Here is a 25367-nt window from a genome sequence, read left to right as displayed (position 1 = left end):
AAGACACCAGGACGGCACAGCAGAGATTTGCCCATGGTATTTAATCAGTTATCTCCCAGCAGTGCAGGGAGGCTGAAGGCTCTGCAGCATCTATGAGCACAGAGCACGGGGCAGCTTCCCCCTGCAGGAGAGCAGAGCTGCAGCCCACAGGAACCTGCACAAGGCTTCAGCCAGCACGCACACACGAGTGACAGCCCCGGGGAAGGCCCTTCCCTGGCAGGGAAAAGCGCAGGGATTATTCCACCCTGCTTCCAGGCCCCTCCCACAGCACACAGGGCTCCTTCCCTCCCAAAAACCCTTTCTCTTGTTGCTGGCATCCTGGAAGGGCCCGTCAGCATCCAGATGAGCTGCAGGAAGCCCCCTGGGCGCTCAGGGTCCCTGGACACGGGCTCGGGCTGGATGAAACCCAGCAGGAGCCAGAGATGTCCCAGAGCAGGTGCAGCCCTGGGCACGGGGTGTGGCCCAGCCCCTCCACCAGCCAAACTTCTCCTGTTGCCCTCAGGAAACTCATCCACAGCAGCAGGGCAGCTGCAAAGTCCAGCTGCAGGGTTTTGCTGAAGTCTTACAGCTTCCTTTTGCTGCTCCTGCTCCCAGACCCCGAGCAGCTCCCAGGCCAGCTCAGAGCATCTGAACAGGGCAGAGGAAAAACTCTGTGTCCCTCAGCAGGCACACATGCACCCCCTCAGTGCCAAATCCCTTCATGCCTGCAGACACAAAACATCCACTCATGCTCCAAGGGGGCTTTTCCCTACCAGAATCCACAGTGTGGGAATTCCAGCTCTGCCCAAACTCTGAAATGTTAGTGCCACCCTCTCAGACGTATTCCCGTGAGCCTGAAATGCTCCAGCACGTGCCCAGAAAGTGCCAGGTGTGCCACTCAGCCCAGCCTGGCTCTGCCCTCGGGATCAGGGCTGGCTCCAAGCCCCCACACGAGCACGGGGCTGTCTGAGCTCAGGGACTCTGTCTGAGCTCCTCTTTGGATCAGCTGGAAAAAGAGAGAAATGGGGAAATATTTAGTCATCAGGCGCTAATGTCAGACATGAAAAGCTCAGGTTTGCTTTGAAATCGATGTCAAATGCTCAAATAAAACAGTTCTATCTTTCTGCTCTTTGAAAATAAAGTTACCAGTGCAGATGGCACGCCCAGTTCCAGTTTGATTCCTAGATGAGCCCACTGATAGTGGAAGTATACAGGATCCTCTAATTAATGTTATAGAAAACTGCACTTAATTACTTCTTAAGCACATTACATCTGCATAAAGTTGCATTACACTGAATACATCATCATTTAAATCCATTACCTACACATAAATATGTATCAGATTTGCATTGCAAATGTCTTCATCCTCTGCTTTGTTAATCACAAATGTCATGTCTAAATTACTCCAAAATGTGCAGTTCTGGCTTACTCACCAAACAGTTCCATATTAAACAAAATATGCATTATAAGAAAAAAATCACAAGTAAATAGGAGGTGGAGTTCCTCGGGGTGCTGGAAATTATTACCAAAGTCACCAGAACGACTCCACTGAAATCAGCTGTCAGTGACAGCTGCTGTGACAGACTTCATAAGACAACAGAAAAAAAATATGGTTTAGTGCTAGAAAAACCTATTTAGGAGTGTTTTCTTCAATCTCCATCTAGAATTAATAAGCGCTGATTTGACTGCTCCAGTGATGAGCTGGAGACATCAAACCAGTTTTGTGGGGCCTGGAAAATTCCCCCTGCAAGATCTGAGCTGGTTGCCTTCCTTGCAAATGCCCCTGAGTTAATCCATGCCATGAATTTCTGTGGAGCATGGCGCTGCCTCACCCAGCTTCATCTGAAGCCCAGTTAATAAAAGGCTTCTTTAATTAAATGCAGCTTTCCATGTTCTCTTTCAAATGGAGCAGTCAAATGAACACACAGAGACATTGCTCTGCTCAGCCCAAACAGCCACTGCAGGCACAGCACAGCACAGGGCCAGCCTGATCCCTGTGTGTGAAATTGTCCCTTAAGTGCTGCCATCCCTCACTGCTGGGAAAAGAACCAGAAAAACCCCGCTGCGCTGGGCTTCCTTGGGCACTTACCTCTGACATGGAGGCTCCGAGGCTTTCAGCTGGGAATACTGAAATTCCAAACCATGCAAATGCTGTCGGATCCTGCAGGACGGACAGACAGACAGGATCAGGCTGCATTCCCAAGGCAGCCTGGCAAGCTCGGAGCAGCAGGAGCAATGTCAGGGCTTGGCTTTTGGGCGTGCTGGGAGCCGTGGGAGCAGCTCTGTGCTCCGAGGGGCAGGTGGGACTGCCTGTGCCTTCCCTGGTGATTGCACTGGTAATTCCCTGGTGATTGCACTTTGCACGGGCACAGGGCTTCCTGAGCACGGGCTGTGCCAGGCTCTGCCAAGGAGGAGGTGCTGCCTACAGAGCAGCAGGGGTGCTGAGCAGCAGGGAAACCAACACCGGGAAATGGTTAAAAATCTGTTCCGTGAGCCACGTTCCATGCCCTGCAGAGGGGATGAGGAGGATACAGCAGCTCCACAAGCACCAGAAATCCATGGACAGTCCCAGAGGCCTCTGCTGGGGCAGCACAAACATCTGTGTGCCAGGACTGGAAGCTGGAGGCTTCTCTGTTCACCGAGCCCTGCTGCCAGCTCCAGGCTTCTCCCGGGGCACTCCTTAGGGACAATCCACTCCTCAGGGACATGCCCTGCTCCCTTTGCCCCCCAGCACGGGCTGCTCATCTCCCCCGAGAGCCTGCTGACTGCTGCTGTCCCACGCCGTTCCTCATTCCCAAAGAAATGCAGGCTGTGCTCTAACCAAGCACCTGTGTGAGAACAGGTCCTGCCAGGCACCAGAGACAGAGATCCGAGTCACCAGCAAACAGCAAAGCAACAAAATTGCTCCTCCTGAGGGTAAATTAGGAAGTCAGTCAGCACACGTCAAGTCGGAAGATCACAGCATGGCCCTGGATCCATGGCAGTGTCCAAAGCCAGGCTGGACGGGGCTTGGAGCTCCCTGGGCTGGTAGAAGGTGTCCTTGGCGTGGCAGGGGCTGGAATGGGATGATCCTTGGGGTCCTGTGCAGCCCAGAGCTCTCGGTGGCCGGGCCAGCAGCTACACGTAGGCATGGACGCCCAGGGCCGGCGCTCCCGGCCGCGCTGCCCGGGCCAGCCGGGGGTGGCCGTGCCCGGCGGCCGCGCCAGCCCGGCACCAGCAGTGGCAGTACATGGCTCCCGCGGCCAGCAGCAGGGCACTGCTGGCCCAGCCCACGTAGAGCGCAGCGCCCAGCTCGCGCTTCAGCGGCGCGGGCACCGCGGGGTCGTAGAAGTCGCGGATGACGCTGCCCCCGGTCCAGGACACCGGCAGCAGCACCAGCGTGCCCGTCAGCAGGAAGGCCGCCCCGGCCGCCAGGATGAAGGGGCTGAGGGCCCGGGGCCCCTGCTTGGCCCGCTGGCTGTACTTGACCCCCGCGATGGCCAGCAGGAAGGCCAGCACGGCCAGCGCCGCCGCCAGGCACATGAGGGCCCGCAAGGCCTCCAGCGGCGGCGGCAGCGCCAGCACCGAGTCGTAGAACTTGCACTGCAGCCTGAGGCCCAGCTGGCTGATGCAGTCCATCCACAGCCCCTCCCAGATGGTCTCGAACACCACGATGTTGCCCTCCACGTAGGCAGACACCCTCCACTGGGGCATGGCGGTGGCCGCCAGCGTGCCCACCATGCCCACGCCGCCCAAGATCAGCCCGGCGATCTGCAGCACGCAGCAAACCATGCTGCCCCTCAGCTGCTGCCCCAAAAAGTCACCTGCATGGACTGTCCAAGTCACCTGCTCACACGAGCCATGCACTGCAGGACACGAACGCCTTCTCCAGCGGTTTCCTGGCACAGCAGTTCAGGTTCCTGGCGAGAGGCCGGAGCTCCAACCGGTGGAAATCCATTCCTGGCTGCTCCGAGGCCCGGCTATTTATTTGCTCTGAAATCCCCTTGGCTGCAGCCCGTCAAGCCCGGCAGGTTTGCAGCCAATGGCAGCCTGCAGAGGTGGGGCAGGGCTGACTCCACTGCTCCTCGGAGGGCGGCTGAAGTGCTGCTGTAATTAAGCAAGTGGCAGGGATTCAATTAAAGGTGCCTAATTGCAGGGCTGACAATTTCTTAACTGCAAGATTGCAACTGTGTTGAAATCCAGTACAGAAAGCCTGAACTTCCACCTGCAGAAATATCGTTTAAAATGGGTCATTACAGTTGTTCTTACAACAAAAGCTAAACTTGAGGCTTGAGTGGGGCTCATTTCCTGAGTGCTGCAGCCCTGGGAAAACAGCTGATTGTTATTTTCCTTTAGACCAAGCCAACAGGTACTTGGTGTAGCCCTTTAATGTAGATTTCTCATTTTGATCAGACACAAAAGCCTAATCATGATGTTAGACAGGTACAGGAAAGTCAAGTATTCCAGCCAACATCAAAGCTTCGCTCTCCCAGCTCCAAAATTCACCAGGGCAACCAAGCAAAGAAGTGGCTGAGCCTCACGGCTGCTGCTTTTGCATCTGGGAGCAAAGGCACAGGTAGGGGATAGTCCTCATGGGAACCAGAAGGAAAATGCTGTCATTTTGTGCCACACCAGTGGTCTCAGGGGACACTGGGGGTGTCTGGTGTGCAAGGCTCAGATCCAGAGTCCCTCCCACAGAGCTGCAAGCCTGGGCAAACAGCCCTTGCAGAGGCTGCTGTGCCTGGGGCAGCCCAGGAAATGCTGCTGAACCCACTTTGGCTGCTCTCTGCTCCTGCCTGAGACAGGGCTGGACAATGACAGCTCACAGCTGCTGGGGAAGTTGATGTGCTGCTGCTTTCTCCAGCTCTTTGAACCTCTTAGAAAACATAAGGTAAAAAATTGGCCCACCAAAGACAATAAAGAGCCCTAGAAGTGCTGTGGAAGAAAGACAAATCCTGGGTTTTTTGCTCAAGTGTTTGGCAATATCAGGCATTGTCTGTGATGGTATTAATTTAATTACAGCTCTAGGTGCCTACACAACAACATCAAAGCCAAAGCTAAAGCCATGAAAAGGAAACTGTCCACCCAAAACACCCACAGCCCGGTTGCTTCTTGGAAGGAAGGAAGTGCCAGATAATGCAAATTATTCATTATAGTGTTACATTTCCATGTGGAAAATGCTTCCAAGGGATGTGGGCAATTCAGCTTCGAGTCTACAACCAGGAATCTGGTGAGAATAACAAGTCCTGAGCTGAGGTGTGAAACACAGAGAGAAATCCACCACCAGGTTTGTACTTACAGGGAGAGGAATTTCACATCACTCCGCCACAGGCAGAAGAGAAGGAGCCTGTGATGCAGGAATCTGAGGAACTTTGCTCCCTGCCACAAAGAAGGAGATGAAATCAGAAATCAGAGGTGGGTCTGAGGGAAGCTCCCTTCCCTGGCAGGACACTGCTCCCTTACAGGAACATTCCTTATTTTAACTCCAGAACCAGAAATCAATTTATGATGGAAGATCTCTCTTAAAACCAGTGTTTAAATATCATTTTTTTAAACAGGAAAACCGTTTGTGCAATGTTTTCAGGCAGGCAGCTCCTCAAGGTGAGCACAGACCATGCCTAACGCCCTGCATCCGTTCTCCTGGCTGCCTTATCCATCAGGGTGCTGGAAATAATCCTGCCTTGGATGCTCTGGGAGGGTCAGCAGCTGAGGCCATGCAGAAAATCACCAGGGCAAGGCTGCAGAGAGGATGAAAACTCTGAGAGAAATGGGATTAAAATGCAGCAATACGCCCAGGGAGTGCCCCATGGCTGGGTGGGGTTCCTTTCAGCAGGAATTAGAGCCTTTGGAGGGTGAGACCCATCAGCAGGAGAGGGGGACACCCAGGTGGCAGTGCTGTGGGTCCAGGGGACACCCAGATGGCACTGCTGCAGGATGGTTCCTTCTGTTGGAACCTGAGGGGAAGGAGGCAGCAGAGGGAAAGCTCCAAATGGAATCTAAAGGCAAATTTCAGGAGCTGAAAGGAGCTTTAAAGCTTTCCAAATGTACAGGAGACAGGCTGGGATAAAACCCCAAACCACTGTGAGTGCCTGGGACCTGGTAAAGCTCCTGGCCCTCCCCCAAATGCCGGTGAGGCCCTGCCTTTGCTCACCTGAGGAAAAGCCATTTTTTGCAGGTGAATCCCGTGTGGGGCAGCCTGGAGGGGCTCCTACAGCCCTGTGCCCCCCGAGAACTGCAGCTCTCACAAGGAGAAGGAGGAATGTCTAATAACTATTTATCCCAGAGATGTGCTGGGGGTTTGGGGGCTGGAAGTGAGGGAAGGGAAGGAAAGAAGATGGAAAACAGCCTGGTGAGTGCAGCCTGACTTAAAACCAAGGGTTTTTTCCTCAGGAAAGCTGGTGCTGTTGTGTTGGAGAGGAGCAGGGCTCACACTGCAGGCAGAGGATTGAAGGATCATGAGGATGAGAGGAGCTGCATCTCTGCACGAGGCCATTGCAGTGAGGTGAGAGAGCCTGCAGCAGCCAGGGAGAGCAGCTCCTCTGCTCCTGGTCATGTTATTCTTCATTAATTACACTGGACACTGAGGGATGCACACGTGGATGAGGCTTAACAATTGCCCAGGAAGTAAATGGGAAGCAAATTAAAATTCAGCATGGATGCAGCAAAAAATAAGCTCAGGTTTTGTTTGGTGTCAAAAGCTGATAAAATCTGCTCCATTTGGACCTTATTAAAGTGGGAAGGAACAGAGACGTGGAGGGCTGGCAGGGAGGAACAGGGATGTAAAGTGAGGCAGAACCCACAAACAACCAAAGGCTGTACTGGGGGAGAACTGTCACGTTCCTAATGCCAGACACTGATTTCTGCTGCTCTTGGAGGCAGGGATTTCCCTGGGGATCACCCTCCTCCCCTCAGGGATCCAACAGCAAAGGAGGAAGGGCAGCAAGGAAATCCCCTTTAGACCCCCACTTTGGGATGTGCAGGGAATCCCACCCGCCCTGGGAAGGGCTCTCCTGGCTCTGGGAACCATTTACCTGGGCTGGGATCACCTGGGGGAGCGTGCTCCGAGTGCTCTGCAGTGGGGAGGCTCCCCTGGCATGCCCTGGGCAGCTTTCCCCTGGGATTCTCTGTGCAGCTCCCTGGAATTCTCTGTGCAGCTTTCCCCTGGGATTCTCTGTGCAGCTTTCCCCTGGGATGCTCTGTGTGGGTTTGGGGCAGCAAGCCTGAAAAGGGAGAGGAGAAGCAGCCAAAAACAAGCAGAGGGATAAATGAGCTTGGGGGTGAATGTAAGGAGGGTGACAGGGAGGGAAGGACTGCAGGGAAAGGGAAGGACCCGGACAGGGGAGGCTCCACAAGCCAGGGGTGACCAGGGAAAGTTTCTGGGAAGGGAACCACGGAGCAGCCTCACCCGATTGAGCTCCAGCTTGCTGGAACCCTTCCCAATGGGGTGGACTTCTGAGGGCACTGCAGGACAGCCAGCTCGGGAGGTTTTGTGGCAGGAGCAGCCCTCAGGAACAGTTGTGGTGTATTTACCCACCCATGATGGGGATATTCCAGAGCTCCAGAATGGAACTGGGACTTTTGGAAGGTTTGGGAGCTCCACCCACCCGAGCCAAAGCAGCATCCCTCTCCTCTGGCCTGCAGGGTCCCCAGGTCACCTGGAAGGGCTCCACTTCCACGGGGTGCCCAGAGGGCAGGGCAGAGCCCCTTGGATCAGCCCTGGAACCAACACTGCTCATTCCCCACATCATTCCTCTTGTCCCTAAGCAGGAAGAAAGGGTTTGACATCACAAACTTCCAATGAAACACTTAAAAGAGTCAGTCAAGCTCCAGAACAGGAGTGCTGTGCTCCATCAGACACCACAAATTGGATTATGCTCCCAGCTCAGTCAGAGGCAAAATCCCATTGATTTCTGCGGGGCTGGAGTTGCACTTTATTAATTGGCTGCAAAGTTCTATTAAAATATTGCTGCTATTGATTGGTTTGGGTCATTCATTAAATCAACTTGTCTGGAATTGCTAATTTTTTACTAAGCTTTGTTTCTTTACATCACTGCTTATCATTGCCACATGATCTTAATGGGAATAATGTAATTTAGCCTGTTTTAATGGGAACTGTGGGCAAATACTGTGGTTGCTGATATTCCTTATGCCTATAAACTGTGCTGGTGTGAATGAGCCTCAGCAAAAATCTTGGCCTGATTGTACAGAAGATCCCTGTATTAAAAAACAAACAAACAAAAAAAGTGAAAATAATAATAAATAAAATGTATATATACACCACAAGAGTCCTGTGGCAAGCAAGCAGTGTTTGTGGTGTGTGCAGTGCTGGAAAAGAAATGCTGTAAGGCACGAGTGAGCTGCCTCTGGAAAAAGGTTGTGAATGAGTTTGACCTAAATGGGCTACAAAGGAAATATTAACTTTCCCTGAAAGGAGGGTAATTAGGGTGTACGTAGAGAGCTGTGTTTATTCTCTGAAATAAGGGATATTTTTTCATGTGTTTCAGCTTACCTTCCTCTGCTGGATAAACTCTCCAGGCAACCCTCCATTAAGCCTACAGTAAATCAATCCCTCAGTGAATGCTTTTCTTTTAAACCATTATTATCTTGTCTTTATTCACTGTTATCCCTTCTTTCCCAGGCAGAAAAAAAACCCCTCAGCTGCTTAACTCAGCTCTTCACTGCAACAGGCCAGAATTTCATACCATAGTGTAATCCCAGGCCTTTTATTAGTGTTTGGCACACAAAATGCAGCCCAAAGCAAGAGCAGAGCCTCACCACCCAAAAGCTGTTCCAAAACATTACCAAAATAACCCAAAGTGCTACCAAAATAACCCAGGGTACTACCAAAATAACCAAAGTTACTCTCAACCCAAGTTACTACCAAAATAACCCAAAGTGCTACCAAAATAATCAAAGTTACTATCAAAATAATCAAAACATTACCAAAATAACCTAGAGTGCTACCAAAATTACCAGTTACTCTCAACCCAATTTATTACCAAAATAACCGAAGTTACTATCAGAATAAACAAAGGCACTATCAAAATAAGCCAAATAACCCAGGGTATTATCAAAATATTCCAAGTTGTTATCAAAGTAACCCAAGTTACTACCAAAATAACCCAAACTGCTACCAAAATAACCCAGGGTACTACCAAAATAACCCAAGTTACTCTGAACCCAAGTTACTACCAAAATAACTAAAGTTACTCTCAAAATAACACAAAGTACTACCAAAATAACCCAAGTTACTGTCAGAATAAACCAAGGCACTATCAAAATAAGCCAAGGGTATTATAAAAATAATCCAAGGCACTATTAAAATAACCCAAGGCACAATCAAAATAACACAACACACTACCAAAATAACCCAGGGTACTATCAAAATAACCCAAGTTATTATGAAAATAACCAAAGTTACTATCAAAATAATCCAGGTTATTATCGAAATAACCCAGGTTACTACCAAAATAACCCAGGGCACTACCAAAATAGCACAAGGCACTGCCAAAATGGCATTACCCAGAGCTCTCTGGGGTGGCTGAGCCCCAGGCACAGCAGAGATGTGCAAGAGGCCAAGGCAGGTTCTCATTGCCCTGCTCTGGAAGCAGCCAGAGCCACTTGGGATGAATGTCCCTGCTGAGGCAAGTGCTCTGCATTGCAGTAATTATTTCAAAAACAGCCCTAAAAAGCCCCAGGCCCTGCCCTGGACGGGGCTGTGTTCGTGCTGAGGGATGGGAAGCCCTGGGGAGTCCCTGGGGTGTGCTGGAATATTCCACCTCAGCTCAGTGCCAGGAGGGCAGAGGCAGCTCCCTGCCGCTTTGTCCCTGATGCTGTGGGGACAGCCCTGCAGAGCCAGGGACAAGGCAAGCCTGCAGGACACAGAGGAGCTGGCCCCAAACTGAAACAGCTCTGCAGGGGACAGGCAAAGCTGCAGAGCTGCATTGAGACCCAAAGCTGCCAGTGCCTCTGTGTGTATAAATATATATAAATATATATACACACACCTCCAGACATTGCTTGTGCTGCACGTGGAGCCGTGGGACAGGCAGGGTTCCAGAGACTCCCACGTGCTCAGAGGATTGCACATCCAGCTCCTCAGCCTGGGATTTGGGCCACGTTACAAATTGTTTTCCCCTGCAGCAATCAGCAGTGTGCCCGTGATGGGAGTGCAGTGGGAAGTGTCGCTGCCCCGGGACCTGAGAGAGCCAGGCCTGCACCAAGAGTCCAGAGAAACCACTTCTATTGGGGAAAAAAACCCAAAAATCCTTTAGATTTATGGCCAGAAGGCAAAATGCCCATTGAAGAGTTCTTGTCTTTCTTTTTTTCTTTCCTGAACAATGCCAGGTGAAGATATTTGTGAAAACCAGAACAGAAACCACGGGTAAAAATCAAAAAAAAAAAAAAACAGGGAACAGTAGATCCTTTTTACAAATTCTTATAGCTATGAATGCATGCATGAAATATTCAGCCTAATCTCTGAACGGGAAATAAAAACCCAGGCATAAACCAGGATACTTCTGTGGCAAAATTGAACTCCATATGTTGAGAGAAAACCTAATTTGCTCCACGGTAAAAGAACCATTTAGGGTATAACTAGCCGGATATTGAAATACCAGCCTGCTGCTATTCATCTGAATTCTCCTGCCTCTAGTTTTCCCCTTGCCATTTACATCTCCTCAAATGCACAAGTGCTGAATGTGGCAGCTCTCTGGCATGGCAGGGATGCAGAAGGGATAAAATGCCATTTCCAGGGAGTGTTTTCTGCTGCCCAGGCGTGTTTGTGTGTGCAGAGCCATGGTGAGGAGGGCAGCCAAAGTGAGGAGCATTCCACCAATCTCCACGTTCAGTTTGTCTTTCACATCCAGTGCCTTACCCGACCTCTGCAGCTGGCTGCTGCCCATGAGGACATGGAAATGGGGAGCAGGGATCCTCTCCTGCTGCTTCTGGCCCTTGCTGAGCCCTGGTTTGTCCTTTGGGGTTTCTGCTGCTCTGCCTGCTGCCGTGGCTGCCGGGCGTGTGGGACAGGGCTGCAGGAAAACTGAGGGGGCACCTCTTGGATAAGCAGATTCCTGGAATCACAGAATAATTCAGGTCGGGAGGAGCCCCTGATCATCACCTCATCCACCCCACGCTGGGAGCTGTGCCCTTCAAAATCAGCCTGCAGTCAAGTCCATCCCCAGCATCCAAAATATCCCAGGGTTTCCTGGGGGTTAAATCCTGCTCCCCCAAGGAGGGCTCTGAGGAGAGCCTGGAAATGCAGAGCAGTTCCCTGCTGGAATGGCTTTGGCAGGGTCAACACAGAAAAAAAAAAATGGAATTATCACTGCACGGCTCCTCAGCCACTCCAACAGGAAAGGAAAAGCTGCCAGCCCCACAGAACAAACAAACACTTCCAAAATACACCAGGAATATTTGTGTAAACACAACCAGGGCACAAACAGCAGGGCTGCTTTCTCCCGGGGACTGATGGAGTTCTAATTTACAGGACACGGAAAATAATTAGCTGAGCAAATATAATTTAACCATGTTATTGATTAATTTACAGAAGCATTAAGCTTCCACATAAATTCATGGTGAGATTGTGCCTGCATCAAGCATTCAGTATTTGTGTATTCTTGGAAGGATTAAATTTAAGTGCCTTATCTTGCTCAAAAAGGAAATGTGGGGAAATCTTATTTAATGTCATGAATTGCATCTGCTTGTTTATAATTAAAACACAGGAAAGGGGCAAGTCAGGAATCTCATTAGTTGTTCTTCTCAGTATTCAGACAGGTCATTTCATCATGGGGAAACATCAAAAATGCCTGTGAGTAGCTGATCATAGCTCACTGTCAGCCACAGGATCCTGTTGGTGTGGTGGGAAACAATTATGTGGGAGTATAATTTCACCTTTCCTTTTTTCCCCCATTCCTGCTAAGTTACAGAATTAATATCCCTGAAGTCAGTTTCCAACTTTTCTGCACACCCTGTGAGTTTTCCTGCTTGGAGCTCCCAGCTCTGCCCTCCTCCCCTTCCTCCTCTCCAGGGAGGCTGAGAGCTGCAGGCACTTTTATTCTGTGTATTTGGACTTAAAATGTCCTAAAAATATGGGCCTGGAACATTTTCCAGGCTTGGAACGGGGGCACAGCTCCAAACCAGGATTTCTGCAGTGGCTGAAGAGCCCCAGAGGCTCAGCTCCCTGAGGTCTGTGGCTCAGGGAGAGCTGAGCCCTCAGATGAACATTGCCTAAGCTCTGATTACAAGTTTCCCATCCCTGCACAAACCCTGTCACTTGTGGCCCTTCTGCCCCGGCCCTTTGGAGGCCACAGCACCACATTACCTTTCATTTTCTCCTCTCACAGGTCCCCAGGCGCTTGTGTGCAGCATTCCTGGCATTCCTGCTGTGCCGGGCTGCCCATCCTGGCTGACAGCGGTGTGGCACGGCAGCTCACCGCAGATAAAAACCACTGCTTTGGCTTTTGTCCAGAGCCTTTTGTCCTGCTGCAGCCCAGCCGAGGGATGCTCTCCCCTCTGGGCTGGGGTGGCACAGGGGGTGGCCCAGAGCAGCCACTCTGCTACCCAGTGACAACAGCGAGGTCACCTCTCCTGGCCATGCCAGCAAATCCCACTGCAATTATTTAAATAAATGCCGCCCCTAGAATCACTTTCCTTGGCAGATTAAAAAAAAAAAAATTCCCTTTTGATTTTGCCCAAGGCATTTGACCAACAGTGTTGGCTCCTGTCACGAAATTAAAATTAAATGGGAAACAGGTTCACACCCATGGCAACTCTCATCTGCCTTGGTTTTGCACTCCTACATTTACATAATAAAATATTTTTAAAATTTTATTCTATAAAACGTGTACATAAATAATATATAAATATATAAAATATTTTCTATATATCTATATTTTAGATGTATATGTAATATATATTATATATAATAATCTATAATAGAGAATATATGATATATCATAGATAAATATATTTAAATAAATATATTTATTTTTATATAAATAAATATATATTAAACGTTTGCCTGTTTATTTATTTATTTGTAAATAAATAAATAAGTAAACAAATAAATAAATCTGTGGCACAACAACCACAGGGAGGTGCTGGAGAGGGTGAAGAGGATGAGAAATGTGGGGAGGAAAAGCAGAGCCCTCAACTTCCAAACCCTTCTCTTCCCTCCTCTGCAGTACCCCGAATAATCCCTATCTAAATATTTTGTTCTGAGGCTGTGTTGCCTCTTATCTTGTTACACCAAGGTTTTGTATTTGATCTTAATCTTCCTCTGTTTAGCTTGTACCAGCCTCCGGCCTTTACACATTTAAGGATTTTCTGTCTGCAGAAATTTCCCATTAGGAGTAGGGAGGGGAAAAAAAAAAAAGTGTTCCTGTGGATAAATTATCACATGGAATCCAACATTATATGTAGAGGGGGAAAAAAAAAAAAAAAAAAAAAAAAAAAAAGGCCATTTTAGCGCGAATTCACTTTCCTGAAGCTGAAGGAAATGCAGGTAATTCCCTTTCTGTGGGATGCGGGATGGGGGCAGTGCAGTGCAATGACAAGTGCAGCAGAGCAGCTCCAGGCTCTCTGCAGAGCTGCCCCAGCTCTCCCAGCAGCCCGGGAGGGAACACCCACTCCAGAATTCCCCACAAACGGAGAGGCAGCAGCAGCTCCCGGGCTGCTCAGTTATCCCCCCTCACCAGAGCAGCTGTGAAGGAGCATTATCATCACAGATCTCAAACAAGCCTTTTTGGTTTTTGTGGAGGCTGTTACAAATCCCCGTGTAAGGCTCTTGGTGAATATTAATTCTCATCATCCCAGAACACCACAGATTGTGCAGTTAGCAATGAATTCCTCAAAGATAATCAGGAGTTCATAGCTGCAGGAGCCACAAGAAAAATGGAGAGAGACTTTTGCAAGGGCTGGGAGTAGCAGGACACAGGGAATGGCTGCAAAAGGAAAGAGGGTGGGTTTGGAGGGGATTTTGGGGAGGAATTCACCTGTGAGGGTGGGCAGGCCCTGGCACAGGGTGCCCAGAGCAGCTGGGGCTGCCCCTGGATCCCTGGAAATGTCCAAGACCAGCTTGGAGCACCCTGGGAGAGAGGAAAACATCCCTGCCCACGGCAGGGCTGGAATGGGATGAGCTTCAAGGTCCCTTCCAGCCCAAACCAATTTCTGTCTGAGCAGAGGCAGCAATTACTGTGCTGAAAATACCTGCAAAAATCCACTGTGCCAAAGATTTACCGGGAATGATGAGTCCTTGTGCTTCTATTTCCAGGAATTTGGCCTTGGCTTCCTGGCCACCTCGGTCATGACAGAGCTGCACCAGGAACTCCTGTCCCCAGCACCCAAATTGTCTCCTCTCACTGTCATTGTCACTCCAGCGCTTCGTGCACTTGCTGTATTCATGTTTTAATTGGTTGTGCTCGCATTTCACAGAGCCTCACGCTGAGAAAAGCTTTTCCAGCCAAAGGCAGGAGTGTCTCCCTTACAAACTCCTGGGATTCCTCCCCTGGGGTGTGACTGGAATGATGTTTAGGTGACTGAAATGATGTTTAAGTGACTGAAATGATGTTTAAGTGACTGAAATGATGTTTAGGTGACTGAAATGGCACTGAAGTGAAAGGCAGCTCAAGGGTTTGAGGGCAGTTCCCACCTGTGTGCGTCACAAATTCCCACAGCACCTCACGGGAGGCTGGTGCCCGATCCCGGCTCTGCATCACGCCAGAGGTTGCTGGGTTTGCTTCAGGGGAATCACTGCATTTTTACTGATGCAGTGTTAGCAAAACATGATGCAAAATCAGCCACGTGATCACTGATGCCTTGGCCAGCGCTGTGATTTTTGGGTTTTAATAAAACCTGTCTTGATTCATCGGTGGCAGCCACAAACCTCTGTGCACTTCAGGATTTCTCCCCCAGAGCTTTGCACTGTGAGCACTCCCAGCTCTGCCCTGCTCATCTTCACATGCAAACCAGCCGGGCAGGGGGGACCCTGCAGCCAGACAATCACGGAAAGATTCCTTGGGCTGGGAGGGACATTGAAGCCCCCCAGTGCCATGGCAGGGACACCTCCCGGTGCCCCAGGCTGCTCCAGCCCTGTCCAGCCTGGCCTGGGGCACTGCAGGGAGCCTGTGCCACCTCCCAGCCCGAGGATGCTCCCCCGGAGCCCCGGGAAGCAGGAGGAGCGTGCTGGATGCGCTCCCTGCCTGATTAGCAGGCACCAAGCCCTGCTGGGCTCCAGGGAGCAGCCCAGCCCCGCAAATGGCTCCGGGGATTGTTGTTGGCACGTCCCGGGGACGGGAACAGAGGGTGCCAGGCGCTGGCTGCTCTCCTCTCTGCTGCTGAAAGCAGCTCTCAGCTGTTCCTGGCCACAGACTCATTACAGCAAAGAGGCAAGGCCAAGTGAAAGCCCCACGGGGAGGCACAACCCATTTCCAACCCTTTTTTATTCTTAATTCTGCTTTTCTGTAGCCAGCCAGCCTGGGGGGAAGCTGTGCAGAGAGGCCCAGGTGAGGTTCCCATCTCCCTGAGCACAGGGAGGGAAAGGGAGGAATCCCACAAAAGGATGGAATCCCACAAAGGGTTCCCTGGGTGTGGAAAGCTGCAGCTCAAAAACAATAATTAGCAGAGGATGGGAATGGAGCCTCTCTCGGAGTGATGGCCTGGCTGGAGGGGTCAGAGGGGGTTGGGAATGAGGGAGGATGCACACATGGCAATTTCCTCAGCCCCGGGGCAGGGGGGTCACGGCAGCTCCAGGCAGGGCAGTGCCACACAAACCTGGCATTAAAATTCCACCCAGGGAGCAGAACACACGTGGGCACTTAGTCACTTGTTTCTGCAGACTGCTGGGTGCCACCAGCCCAAAACCTGAGCCTTCCACTCACCTGGGAGGGCAAACAAGCACAAACACCTCGTCCATGTGCTGGAGACACAGGGGGCTCCAGTCCTGCAGGAGGTGACGGCAGGGTCACCCCAAAACTCCCAGTCCTGCAGGGATGGGGTGGGCAGGGGGAGGCTCACACAGGGCAGCCTCTGTGCCTGCAACAGGAAAAAACACAAACAAACCACTAAAAACCGTGTAAAAACTAACAAAAAACTGAAACCAGCAAAACAAAAGTAACAAAAACTGAAATACGCAAAGCAAAACAAAAACTGAAACAAGCAAACCAAACAAAAACTGAAACAAGCAAAGCAAAACAAAAACCAAACCAAACCAAACAAAACCCAAAACCTTGCCACGGAGGCAGTTCTGCAGCACCCTGCCCCTCCCAGCCCTCCAGCACGGCACTCCAATATTTGATCTCTCTCCTGCCCCCGGGATTATGGATTAGGAGAAGGAAGGATCTGGAAGATTGTTTTCCTGTGTCCTTGCTAAGCTCCTCTCTCCCAAGCCTGATGCCCATATGGCCTGTTAATAACGCAGCACCGTGACTGAACAGAGTTTGCCTCCAGATAAATCCCAAAGTGAGATTGGCCGGGATAATGCTCCCTCAACAGTGGGGCCAAGCAGCAAACCAAACACAAATGGGGAAAGGTGGGAGAAAAATACCCTTATAGACTTCAAAAATAATAATAATAATAGCAATAATAATAGTAGTAGTAGTAGTAGTAGCAGCAATAAGAATACTATTAATAATAATAGTTAAAAGCACAGGCAGCCTGAAAAAATATTTAAAAAATACAAGGTGCAGATAGGCAGTGGTGTCAGTTTGAGTTCCTGCTGGAGGGAAAAAAGTCTTCCCCCCACTTCAAATGGCAAGGTAAGGAAATTTGGCCTTTTCCCCCCTTTTTTTTGGGAATTACGCTCCAGGAGTGCCATAGGAGGGATGGAGAGAGCCCAGGGCAGCTTCATGAGGAAACAGCAAAGGAGCTGGCTGCCGATTCTGCATTTAAAATTTTTTAATTCTATTTTTTTCTGAGGTTTTTTCATTTTTAAAATTTTTTTTCAATTTAGAATTTTTTTATTTGCTGGTTTAAATTTATATTTATACACACACACACATGCACAGCACAGGTGTGTTTGCTAAGAGCACAGCTGCAGGTCACTGGAGCAGCCCTGCAGCCCCAGCCTGGGCTCCCAGGGATGCCAGGAGCTGCTCCCACCCCTCTGGAGCAGCCCTGCAGCTCCTGGTGCACATTTGCTGTATTGATTACACGGCAGCCCATGGCCAAGCTCCATTAGCCAGCCACAGAGAGGCTTAGATTTTGGCTAAGGATTAATTTAAGAGTTTTTATGCAATGCAGGCAAATCTGCTTTGGCTTTGCAAGGCTCTAGCATGGCCGGGTTGGAGGGAATTTGCTGCACCAAAATCCGCTTTTGAGCGTGCACGGGAATGTTCTGAAGCGTAATTCTGCATGATCTGCTCCAGGCTGGCGTGCCCCTCTTCCCCCAGGTGCTGGGGGTTTTAACCTCCCAGTTCTGCCCACGGTTCTGTTTATTGCTGTTTCCAACCTGGCATAAAATGATTCCCTGAGTTTTCTGTTGCTCTTTGGAAGTTCCTTCTAAAAGAAGAAATGGCAACACTGATGGCCAGAGAGGGATGTTGCCCATGGGGTCCCACAGAGGATTTTCACCCCTGCTGACTCGTCAGATCTTACATTTATGGGGTATTTTAACCTGCAGAACCAGAAGGGCTTTGATACAGAGACTGGTATTTCTGGCCAAAAACAACAATGGGATATTTTAAAAGTACCTCCAGTGTGAGCTTTCCTAGCCAATCATGTTATAACAACAAACCCACAGTGCTGAACTCCTTGTTTACCTCTGGAACTACTTTTATTTTTCTATATCTTAAACTCTAAAACTCTAAACTTTCCTTTCCTTAGCTGAACGTGTGTCTGCTTTAAACTACAAATCCACACCCTCCCTGCCAGCACCTCAGCTTGGGAGCCTTTTCCAGGGCCTCAGACCAAATCGTGGCTTTAATTCTCAGCTTTGGCTCACAGTCCCAACGTTCTGGGAGTTCCCTGCATTTCAGATTCTCCTGTATTTTTCTCTCTTGGAATGTGGTTGGAGATTGTTTCATTGGATTCTGCTGTGAGTTGTTTTCACCCTTTGGCCAACCAGTGCCAGGCTGTGTCGGGACTCTGGAGAGAGTCACGAGTTTCATTATTATCTTTTTAGCATTCTGTAAGTACCCTTTCTCTATTCTTTAGTGTACTATAGTATTCTTTAACATAATACAGTATCATAAATAATAAATCACCCTTCTGAGAACACGGAGTCAGATTTATCATTCCTCCCTGCCACGAGTCACCCCGCAAACACGACACCAGTGTGACAACACCAGTGTGACAACCCCGTTACCCTCCTGCCTCTGGGATCCCTGAGCTGCATCCCAGAGCCACAGGTGCTTTCCCCAGCCCCCATGCCCAGGGAGGAGCTGCAGACCCCCCCAGGAAGGGGAGGTGGGTTTTTCTCTACTCACAGCTCTGTTCCTCCTCCTGTCCGTGCTGAGCTTCCCCCTCTGCTCCCTAACCCCTGGGAAGGGTTGGCTTCTGGGAGGTGCCACTCTCCCCAAAAAGAGCAGCATTCTCCTCACAGTAAATGGTGTTTCCAGGGGGAAATTGCCTCCGGAACTGGGATTGAAGAGGGCTGAAGTGGATCCAGTGAGCTGCATTGTGCTCTGCCTCTGAAGATCGTGCTGGAAATTAATTCCAGTCCATACACTCACTGGGAGCAAGAGCCAGGAGAGCCAGGCTTTGGAAACTGTGAGGGCCTCCATCAAATCATTTATTCCTGCCAAATGCACAGAGCAACTTCATTAAGGTTAAAAAAAGGGGCCATCACATGCAATCAGGATCCCATTATTAAGAGAGAAACCCATTATTCCAGTGACCCTGCACCTTTCAGAAGACACAAAATTGTTTCTGCAGGCAGATGGGAAAGTAGCCTTTAATGAGTCACCTTTTGGCAGCAAAGAGTGAAACCTACCTGGATTTCAAGAATTCTGAAAGTTTTTTTTTTTAATGTTTAAGGGAGTTTAAGACTTAGACAAGTCAGGGGTCTGAGGGACCCCCCTGCAGCTGCTCAGCACTGCTGCTTTGCTCCACTGATGCCTAAAGTTTTAGATGTTATTTTTTCCAGATTCTATACTGCATTAATAGATAATTTTGAACTCCATATAAAGTGTCAGCAGTTCTCCTCGCAGCTCAGTCACACAAAACAATCCTTTTCCAGCCCCAGAACCAAGGACACCATGGCAGCTTCAGCCCCAAAAAAGTGTAAAAAATGGCAAATTGAGGAGAGCAAACTGGGAGGAAGGGACTGCACAGCCTGGAGCTGGAATTGGACAATGAACCCCAACATGAAAATGGATGAAAACTTATAGAAGTGTGAAAAATTCATGACTGGTTGTCCATTTTGTGACCATTTTGGTTCATCTTGGGTGTAGCCTCTTGTGCTGCCCAAGGTGGATCCTTTGAAGCCATTTTAATGAATCCCTGCTTTATTATTTTAGCTGTGTCTAACTTCTGTTCCAAGCAGCCTCTCCAGGCATCCTGGAACTGCCCAGGTGTGTGCCCCAAACCCCTTGGAATGGGAAATGGAACTTTTAGCACACCTGGGCTACTTCTGGTTCCAGTGAATGAAAACCAATCTGCCCTCCCACCTCAGCTGACACGATTTCCCCTCTCTCTCGTGGGCACTTTTTTTGACAAGAGAATTACCTTGAGTTTGGGGAGAAGGGGAGGAAGCAGAATGAAGCTGGATGCAGGCACAGGACCGTGAGTGAGAGGAGCACAGAGCCCTCCATCCCTGGGCAGCCCAGAGCAATGCCCCAGGCTCAGCCCTGGCAGTGAATCCTCACCTTTGCAGCAGCTCCTAAAATCCATCAGTTCTTTGTGCTCTGCTCCCCAGCCTCTGGGCTCCCCTTCACGTTGTCTTTTACACTTTATCAGGCTGATAATTCAGCTTTATAAGAATCCCCTGGTATCAGGATTCGTTTTGTCGAGTCCCTTATCCGCCGCGTGAGAGCAGACAGGCATTTTGTTGAAACAATAAATCCATTATGTCAACACAATTAATTCTGTTCTCCGCCTAAAACATCCTGCAGAGGAACAAAAGGCATTAACTTAATATCTTTATCTAGTTGACAAAAAGCAAATTAGTTCAGAGCCTTTGATGTCCGTGTGGTTTGGGCCAAGGAAAACCCTCCTTGCCCAAAATCCCGTTTTATCAGCATTTTGTGAGGGGTCCAGCACTGGGAGATAAAACAGTGGGAAGGATTCCACTGATTGATGAGTGGAAAAAGATGTTTGCTTTTGCAAATAAACTTTAGGTTTGCTGATAAATGAACTTAGACATTGAAAGATGAAAGAAACAATGGGGAAGAAAAACCCCTAAATTCCATAAGAATCAAAAATGAAGAGGGAGGGTTGAGCATTAGAGGGGAAATATTGGCATCAGGCATTCTGGGAAGTTTGTACCTCTCAAGTACTGCAGACAATGGGGGAAAAGAGAGGAAAATGCAGCTGGGAAATTGGGATAAAAAGGGAAGCTGCATCCTCCAAAAATTGGAGAGACCCCAGGGGAATTCCCCATGGCCTCTCCCTTTATTGGAATAAAGCAAAAGGATCCTCTGTCTCCTCTTTGGACATAAAGCTCTGCTGTTTGTGGATTATTTTCCCAGCAGGTTGGTTTCCCAGCAGTCAGGGCTGGGCTTCCCCTGCCAAAATTGAATTCCAAGGTCCTGCAGGGCACGGGGGGCTCCGGGCTCCTGAAGGAGCTCAGCTCTCCATGCCCTGGGAAAGGCTCTCCCCTCACATGGATGGGGCTTTTCCTGCAGCCAGTGGAAAGCAGGGGCTCAGGCTGCACAGGATTTCTCTGGGGAATCACCCCAATGCTCCCCTGCAGCCCTGAGCTGTGGGCTGCACCTGCACAGGGGGAGGAAAGCAATGCTCCTTCTTGTCCCCTGCTGGCTCCTGCTGAGTGCAGGGCTTGGCAAGGAAGGATCCTGGCTGAGCCTGGTCTGAGGTTCAGCAAAGCTGAGCTCAGCCTCGGGGTGGCAGGGGGAGCCCTGCTGGGTTTCCCCCCTTCAGTGTCCCTCTGGGAGGGACCACAGCAGCCCCCCTTCTCCTCACTGTGGGAGTGGAGATCTCTGGTGAGGGAGACCAGGCTGCGAAGTGCAGAAATCTGGTAGCAGAACTAAGAGGTTAATTTCAAAAGGGAAAAAAAAAAACCACCATCAAACAAACAAAAAAACCCCCCACACACACAGAAAAAATCCCCAAACAAAACAAAAACAAACCCCCAAAAACCAAACCAAATGAACAAAAAAACACAAAAAAAAAACCCCAAACCAAAAAAAAAACAACAACAAAAACACACACACACACACAAAACAAACACAAAAAAAAGCCCCCAGGAATTAAAAAGGTGCTTACAATAAACACCCAAGGAAAAGTCTCCAGCTCTGCCCCATCCTGCCTCATCCTCCAGGCTTCTTCCCCAGCAGGTTTTCCCCGAACTGAAGGCAGCAGAGCAGCTCCAGGCAAGGCAGATGGAATGATTGTGAATTGTGTGGCCATCAATGGACTCCTGATTAGTCCTTTCTCTTCCATTTGTGCCTAAGAAACATCCAGCTGTTTCTTTCCTTTTTTTACAAAGCCTTTCTCAGTCGTTTCCCCTGCTCTGCTGCTGTGTGGGGCTGGGCAGTGCTGAGCTGTGGGCACACAAGGAGCCAGGGGGGCTGCGAGCCCAGCAGGGCCCGAGGGGCTCCTGGGCTTTCCCGGGATGCTGCAGGATCAGCTCCTGGGGTCAACCCCCTGCTGGTCAGGGGAGTGGATCGAGCCCTTTTCTGACCCAGAGATGGGGCAAACGAGAGCTGTTTGGAAAACTTTTACTCAGTTTTCAGTCTCACATGAAGGGTGAGACAATACACATGTTATAATTCACACCACCACAATCAAAACACAACCATTCTCTAATTACAACACAGCATGAGCATTTCTTGCCCTATATCAGCTTCTGCTGAATTCTCAGACTTGGAGAGCTCTCCACAATCCAGTTCCCACACGGGCTGTCCAAAGCTCAGCTCCTGGTGGATGGTTCTGCCCTCCAGGGCTGCCTCGATCCTCAGGGAGCTGTCCCTGTAAATATACTTGCTGTGACAAATGCTATTTTTTGTGTGTTTGTGTGTGAGTGGTTGTCTCAACACTCCCAAGGTACCAAATCCTCTTCTCACACCCCCTTGGCACTGCCAGCCAGCCAGGCATGACTTTATTCCTGGCCAGGGCTTCTGTGTGTGGCTGACAAAATCCCGGCCTCCGCACGGATGCTGATACACAACTTTCCAACTTATTTAGACATTCTCAGCAAAAAAAAAAAAAAAAAGAGATTCATGTTCATTGGTTCTGAATTACATCATTCTCTTTCATTAATTAGTATTCTCTCCTCCATTGGTTGTTATTTTTCACTCCTCATGCTAATTAGTGTGTATTTTTAGTACCTTTTTCCTCCAAATTCCAAGATGTAGTGAGGGTTTTTTAGCATCTTCTTTACCTTCTGCTTTCTGCAAGTGTCCTTGTGGTCTGTAAATTCCGTGTTCCAGGTGTCCAATCCATCTTCCTCTGCCAGGATTTGGAGCACATCAGAGTTAATTCATCAAAAGTTAAAGTTTCAGTCATCCTGCCCAGCTCTCATCCCTCCAAAGTAGCTTATGACAACTTTGCTGAGAGTAACGTCAGAATAACACACAATTTATACATACGTTGGTTCTGATTAATTAAAGCAACAGTTTAAAAGGTAATTAAACCCATTACCTCCAATTCTTTGAAAGCTCCCTCGTTTCCAGCACGCTCAGACCTTGTGTCAGCTCAGGGCTCCAGAGGTGGCACAGCAGATCTCACCTTGAGAAATTCATTCTGCTGCTCAGAGACGGATCAAAGTCTAGAGGAAAATGGGAAAGGGGCCAAAAAATAAGGGGGAAGGGTGTGACTTTTTTATAACTTACTTATCATTGGAAGGCAAACTGCTCAGGGGTGACATCTGACTGTGAAATCCATTGTCACACTACCCCCAGCAGTCCCCTGAGGATCAGGGAGGGGGGTTCTCCTCTGTTTCTGGGGATCAGGGGGTTCTCCTCCTCTGCTCCTGGTGATGAGGAGGGTTCTCCTCTGTTCCTGTGCACCTGCAGCTCACAGAGCCAGGGTGCCACCAGGAGCATGGATGTGGAACGGCCTCTGCCAGAGCAGGCAGGGAATTCCACAGGCTGCAGAGCTGCTGGGCACATCCAGCCCCTTCCGTGGGGAATGGCAGGACACAAACACACTCCACAGTCCCATTCCTTTCATAAGGAATGGCAGGACACAATCCTCACTTTGTCTGAGAGCACAACGTGTCCCCCCTGGGCTGAGCTGTACTGCCTCAGTTCCTCTGTGCCCACTGGCTTTTCTCTGCAAAAATGGGGCAGTTAACCCCAGGACTGGGATACAGGAACTGGTGGCAGTGAAATCAGTGATTTCCCAAAGTGCCAAGCCAAACAAAATCCCCTACCACGCTGGAGAAAAGGTGGATTTGTTGGGATATATCTCACACAAACTACATCTCTGTGTTTTGCCTTTAGAGGAGAAAACGAAGCTGTTTGCCCCCTGCACATCCCAGTCCCAGGCAGGTGAGCACTTTTCCTTTCAGCAGGATAAATTTACCTGTGATGACTGAGTGGGAAGAGCTTTCCCCAGCCACAGCAGGCACACTGAGCCACCAGTACCCTTTGATTTGGATTTACTGCTGTTCCAATCGAGGCTGTCAGGGAAACTCTGAGCCTTGTGCCTTTTGTGTGCTCCCCACTCCTGCCTCGATGCTCAGCGTTTCTGTGTGCTGTGCTAGCAGTCCCAAACTCAGCTGCATTTCATTGCACCAGCAAAGGCACCAAGTGACGCCGTCCCTTTGGCTCCGTGCAAACACACCCAATGTCCACAACGTCCCCAGAGGTGCCATCAAAAGGCAAGCCTGGCTCTGGCTGCTGGGGGAGCCCCAGGAAGGAAATGCTCTGGCCAAACCTGACACCGCAGGGAGTGATGCAGCCTCAGCTTGGTGGAACTGGCTTTGCTACCTGCAAACAACCCCAGCTCCTCATGAGACACAGAAAAGCCTTTTCCCTCCTGTGAAAGCTAAAAGAATAGTTAAATGTGGGGAGAGCCCTTCCTCATCCCTGTTTAATTTCCTTGCCTTCAGGACCAGAGAGCAGGAATCCATGAGGAAGTTTAATTGGTGTACTGTGCCTCCCCAAAAAAATCTGCTCCACACTCCAGGTGTTAACTGCTGTTATTGGTAGCAGGAGGATGTGTGGCAGCTAAATATCCTAAATAAAACAGCCCTAACTCCCCCACAACTGAATAGAACTGCCATTTCATTTTACCTTCAGCAACAGCTCTTTCTCTGTTCTTTTACACAGGAGACAGGCAAAGAAGGGTCATTCAAAAATCTCTTCATTACCAGCTGCTCGTTTTCTCATGTCTGCTGAGGGTTAGAGGGAGCAGAGGGTTGGGTTTTCTTATCTTTTCAAGTAACTTTCTTTTAATCTCCTTTTCCTGGAGCATTCCAGTGTATAATTCAGCTAATAGAGTCTGGTATTGCAGTGACCTCGAAGAGAGCTGATGCTCTCCCTCTGCTCGAGTCTCTTAATTTCATATTGGAGATCTGAAGGGCTTTTTTAGCGGGGACAGAGCGGATTTAAGAGCATTTCCACCCAAGCCTTGTTCCACCTCCAGCACTGAGCTCACTCCCAGCCTCACCACCCCGAGACAACCACGGAGCTCCCTCGGCTCTCTAATGCCCCTTGAGGAGTTAATTGGAGGGGTTTCATCTCTGCCGAGATGAAGAGAAGCCGAACCCATCCCTGGAAATGACTTTCCCTAATGGAATGACGCTCAAAGCCAGCGGAGGGATGGCATGGGAGGGTTCTGCAGCGCCAGCAAAGCGGGGCATGCTGCTGAGCACCGCCTGCCAGTCACTCTGTTCCTGGGTTTCCCTGAGAGAGGAAAGCTCTCGGATTCCCGAGCAGCCGGGAGCGATCTGCGGGGCGAGGGGGACGCCCGGCGGCCGCGGCTGGAACGGAGCGGGAGCGGCGGAGAATCCCGGATTTACTCGGGACAGGGACAGAGGGAGAGCAGCACAGCCAGCGGGAGCGGACACTCCGTCCTGGCAGCCAGCATGGGAATGGTCACTGCTGTCCTGGCAAGGAACATGGGAATGGTCACTCTGGTCCTGGCAGTGGTCACTCCTGTTCTGTTTGTGGTCACTCTGGTCCTGGCAGTGGTCACTGCACTCACAGGCACAGCACGGACCTTGCCAGCCCAGCAGGAATCACCGGGATCACTCAGGAATGCCGGGGTGCTGTGCTGTGGGTGTCAGCTCTGATGAGCAAGGACAAGCCTTCAGCACGACTGGGGGGAGCACACAGGGCTGCCTAACC

General features: G+C 49.9%; 1 protein-coding gene across 10 annotated transcripts; it reads right to left on the bottom strand.

Annotated features, from left to right (window-relative positions):
• Window positions 1-272: 272 nt before the first annotated feature.
• Window positions 273-21744, bottom strand: LOC135295104 (claudin-17-like). 10 transcript variants are annotated; one of them, XM_064411181.1, is made up of 9 exons: window positions 21337-21739; window positions 19761-20000; window positions 18381-18691; window positions 15837-15990; window positions 10835-11030; window positions 6990-7717; window positions 5258-5337; window positions 2069-4183; window positions 273-985 (listed from the first exon to the last, which is right to left on the bottom strand). In XM_064411181.1, the coding sequence occupies exon 8, from the start codon at window positions 3748-3750 to the stop codon at window positions 3097-3099; it is 654 nt and encodes a 217-aa protein (XP_064267251.1). In that variant the 5' UTR covers window positions 3751-4183; window positions 5258-5337; window positions 6990-7717; window positions 10835-11030; window positions 15837-15990; window positions 18381-18691; window positions 19761-20000; window positions 21337-21739; the 3' UTR covers window positions 273-985; window positions 2069-3096. The 10 variants fall into 10 exon arrangements, 6 of the variants coding, with proteins under 6 accessions (XP_064267251.1, XP_064267252.1, XP_064267253.1 ...); XM_064411182.1 differs by lacking the exon at window positions 18381-18691; XR_010357156.1 differs by lacking the exon at window positions 273-985 and having other exon boundaries at window positions 3752-4065; window positions 21337-21744.
• Between the last annotated feature and the right edge of the window lie 3623 nt (window positions 21745-25367).

This window comes from Passer domesticus, chromosome 2 (genome assembly GCF_036417665.1).
Source record: "Passer domesticus isolate bPasDom1 chromosome 2, bPasDom1.hap1, whole genome shotgun sequence".
Lineage (NCBI taxonomy): Eukaryota > Metazoa > Chordata > Aves > Passeriformes > Passeridae > Passer > Passer domesticus.
The sequence above is the reverse complement of the archived record's forward strand: the minus strand, read 5'-3'. Positions and strand labels throughout refer to the sequence as shown.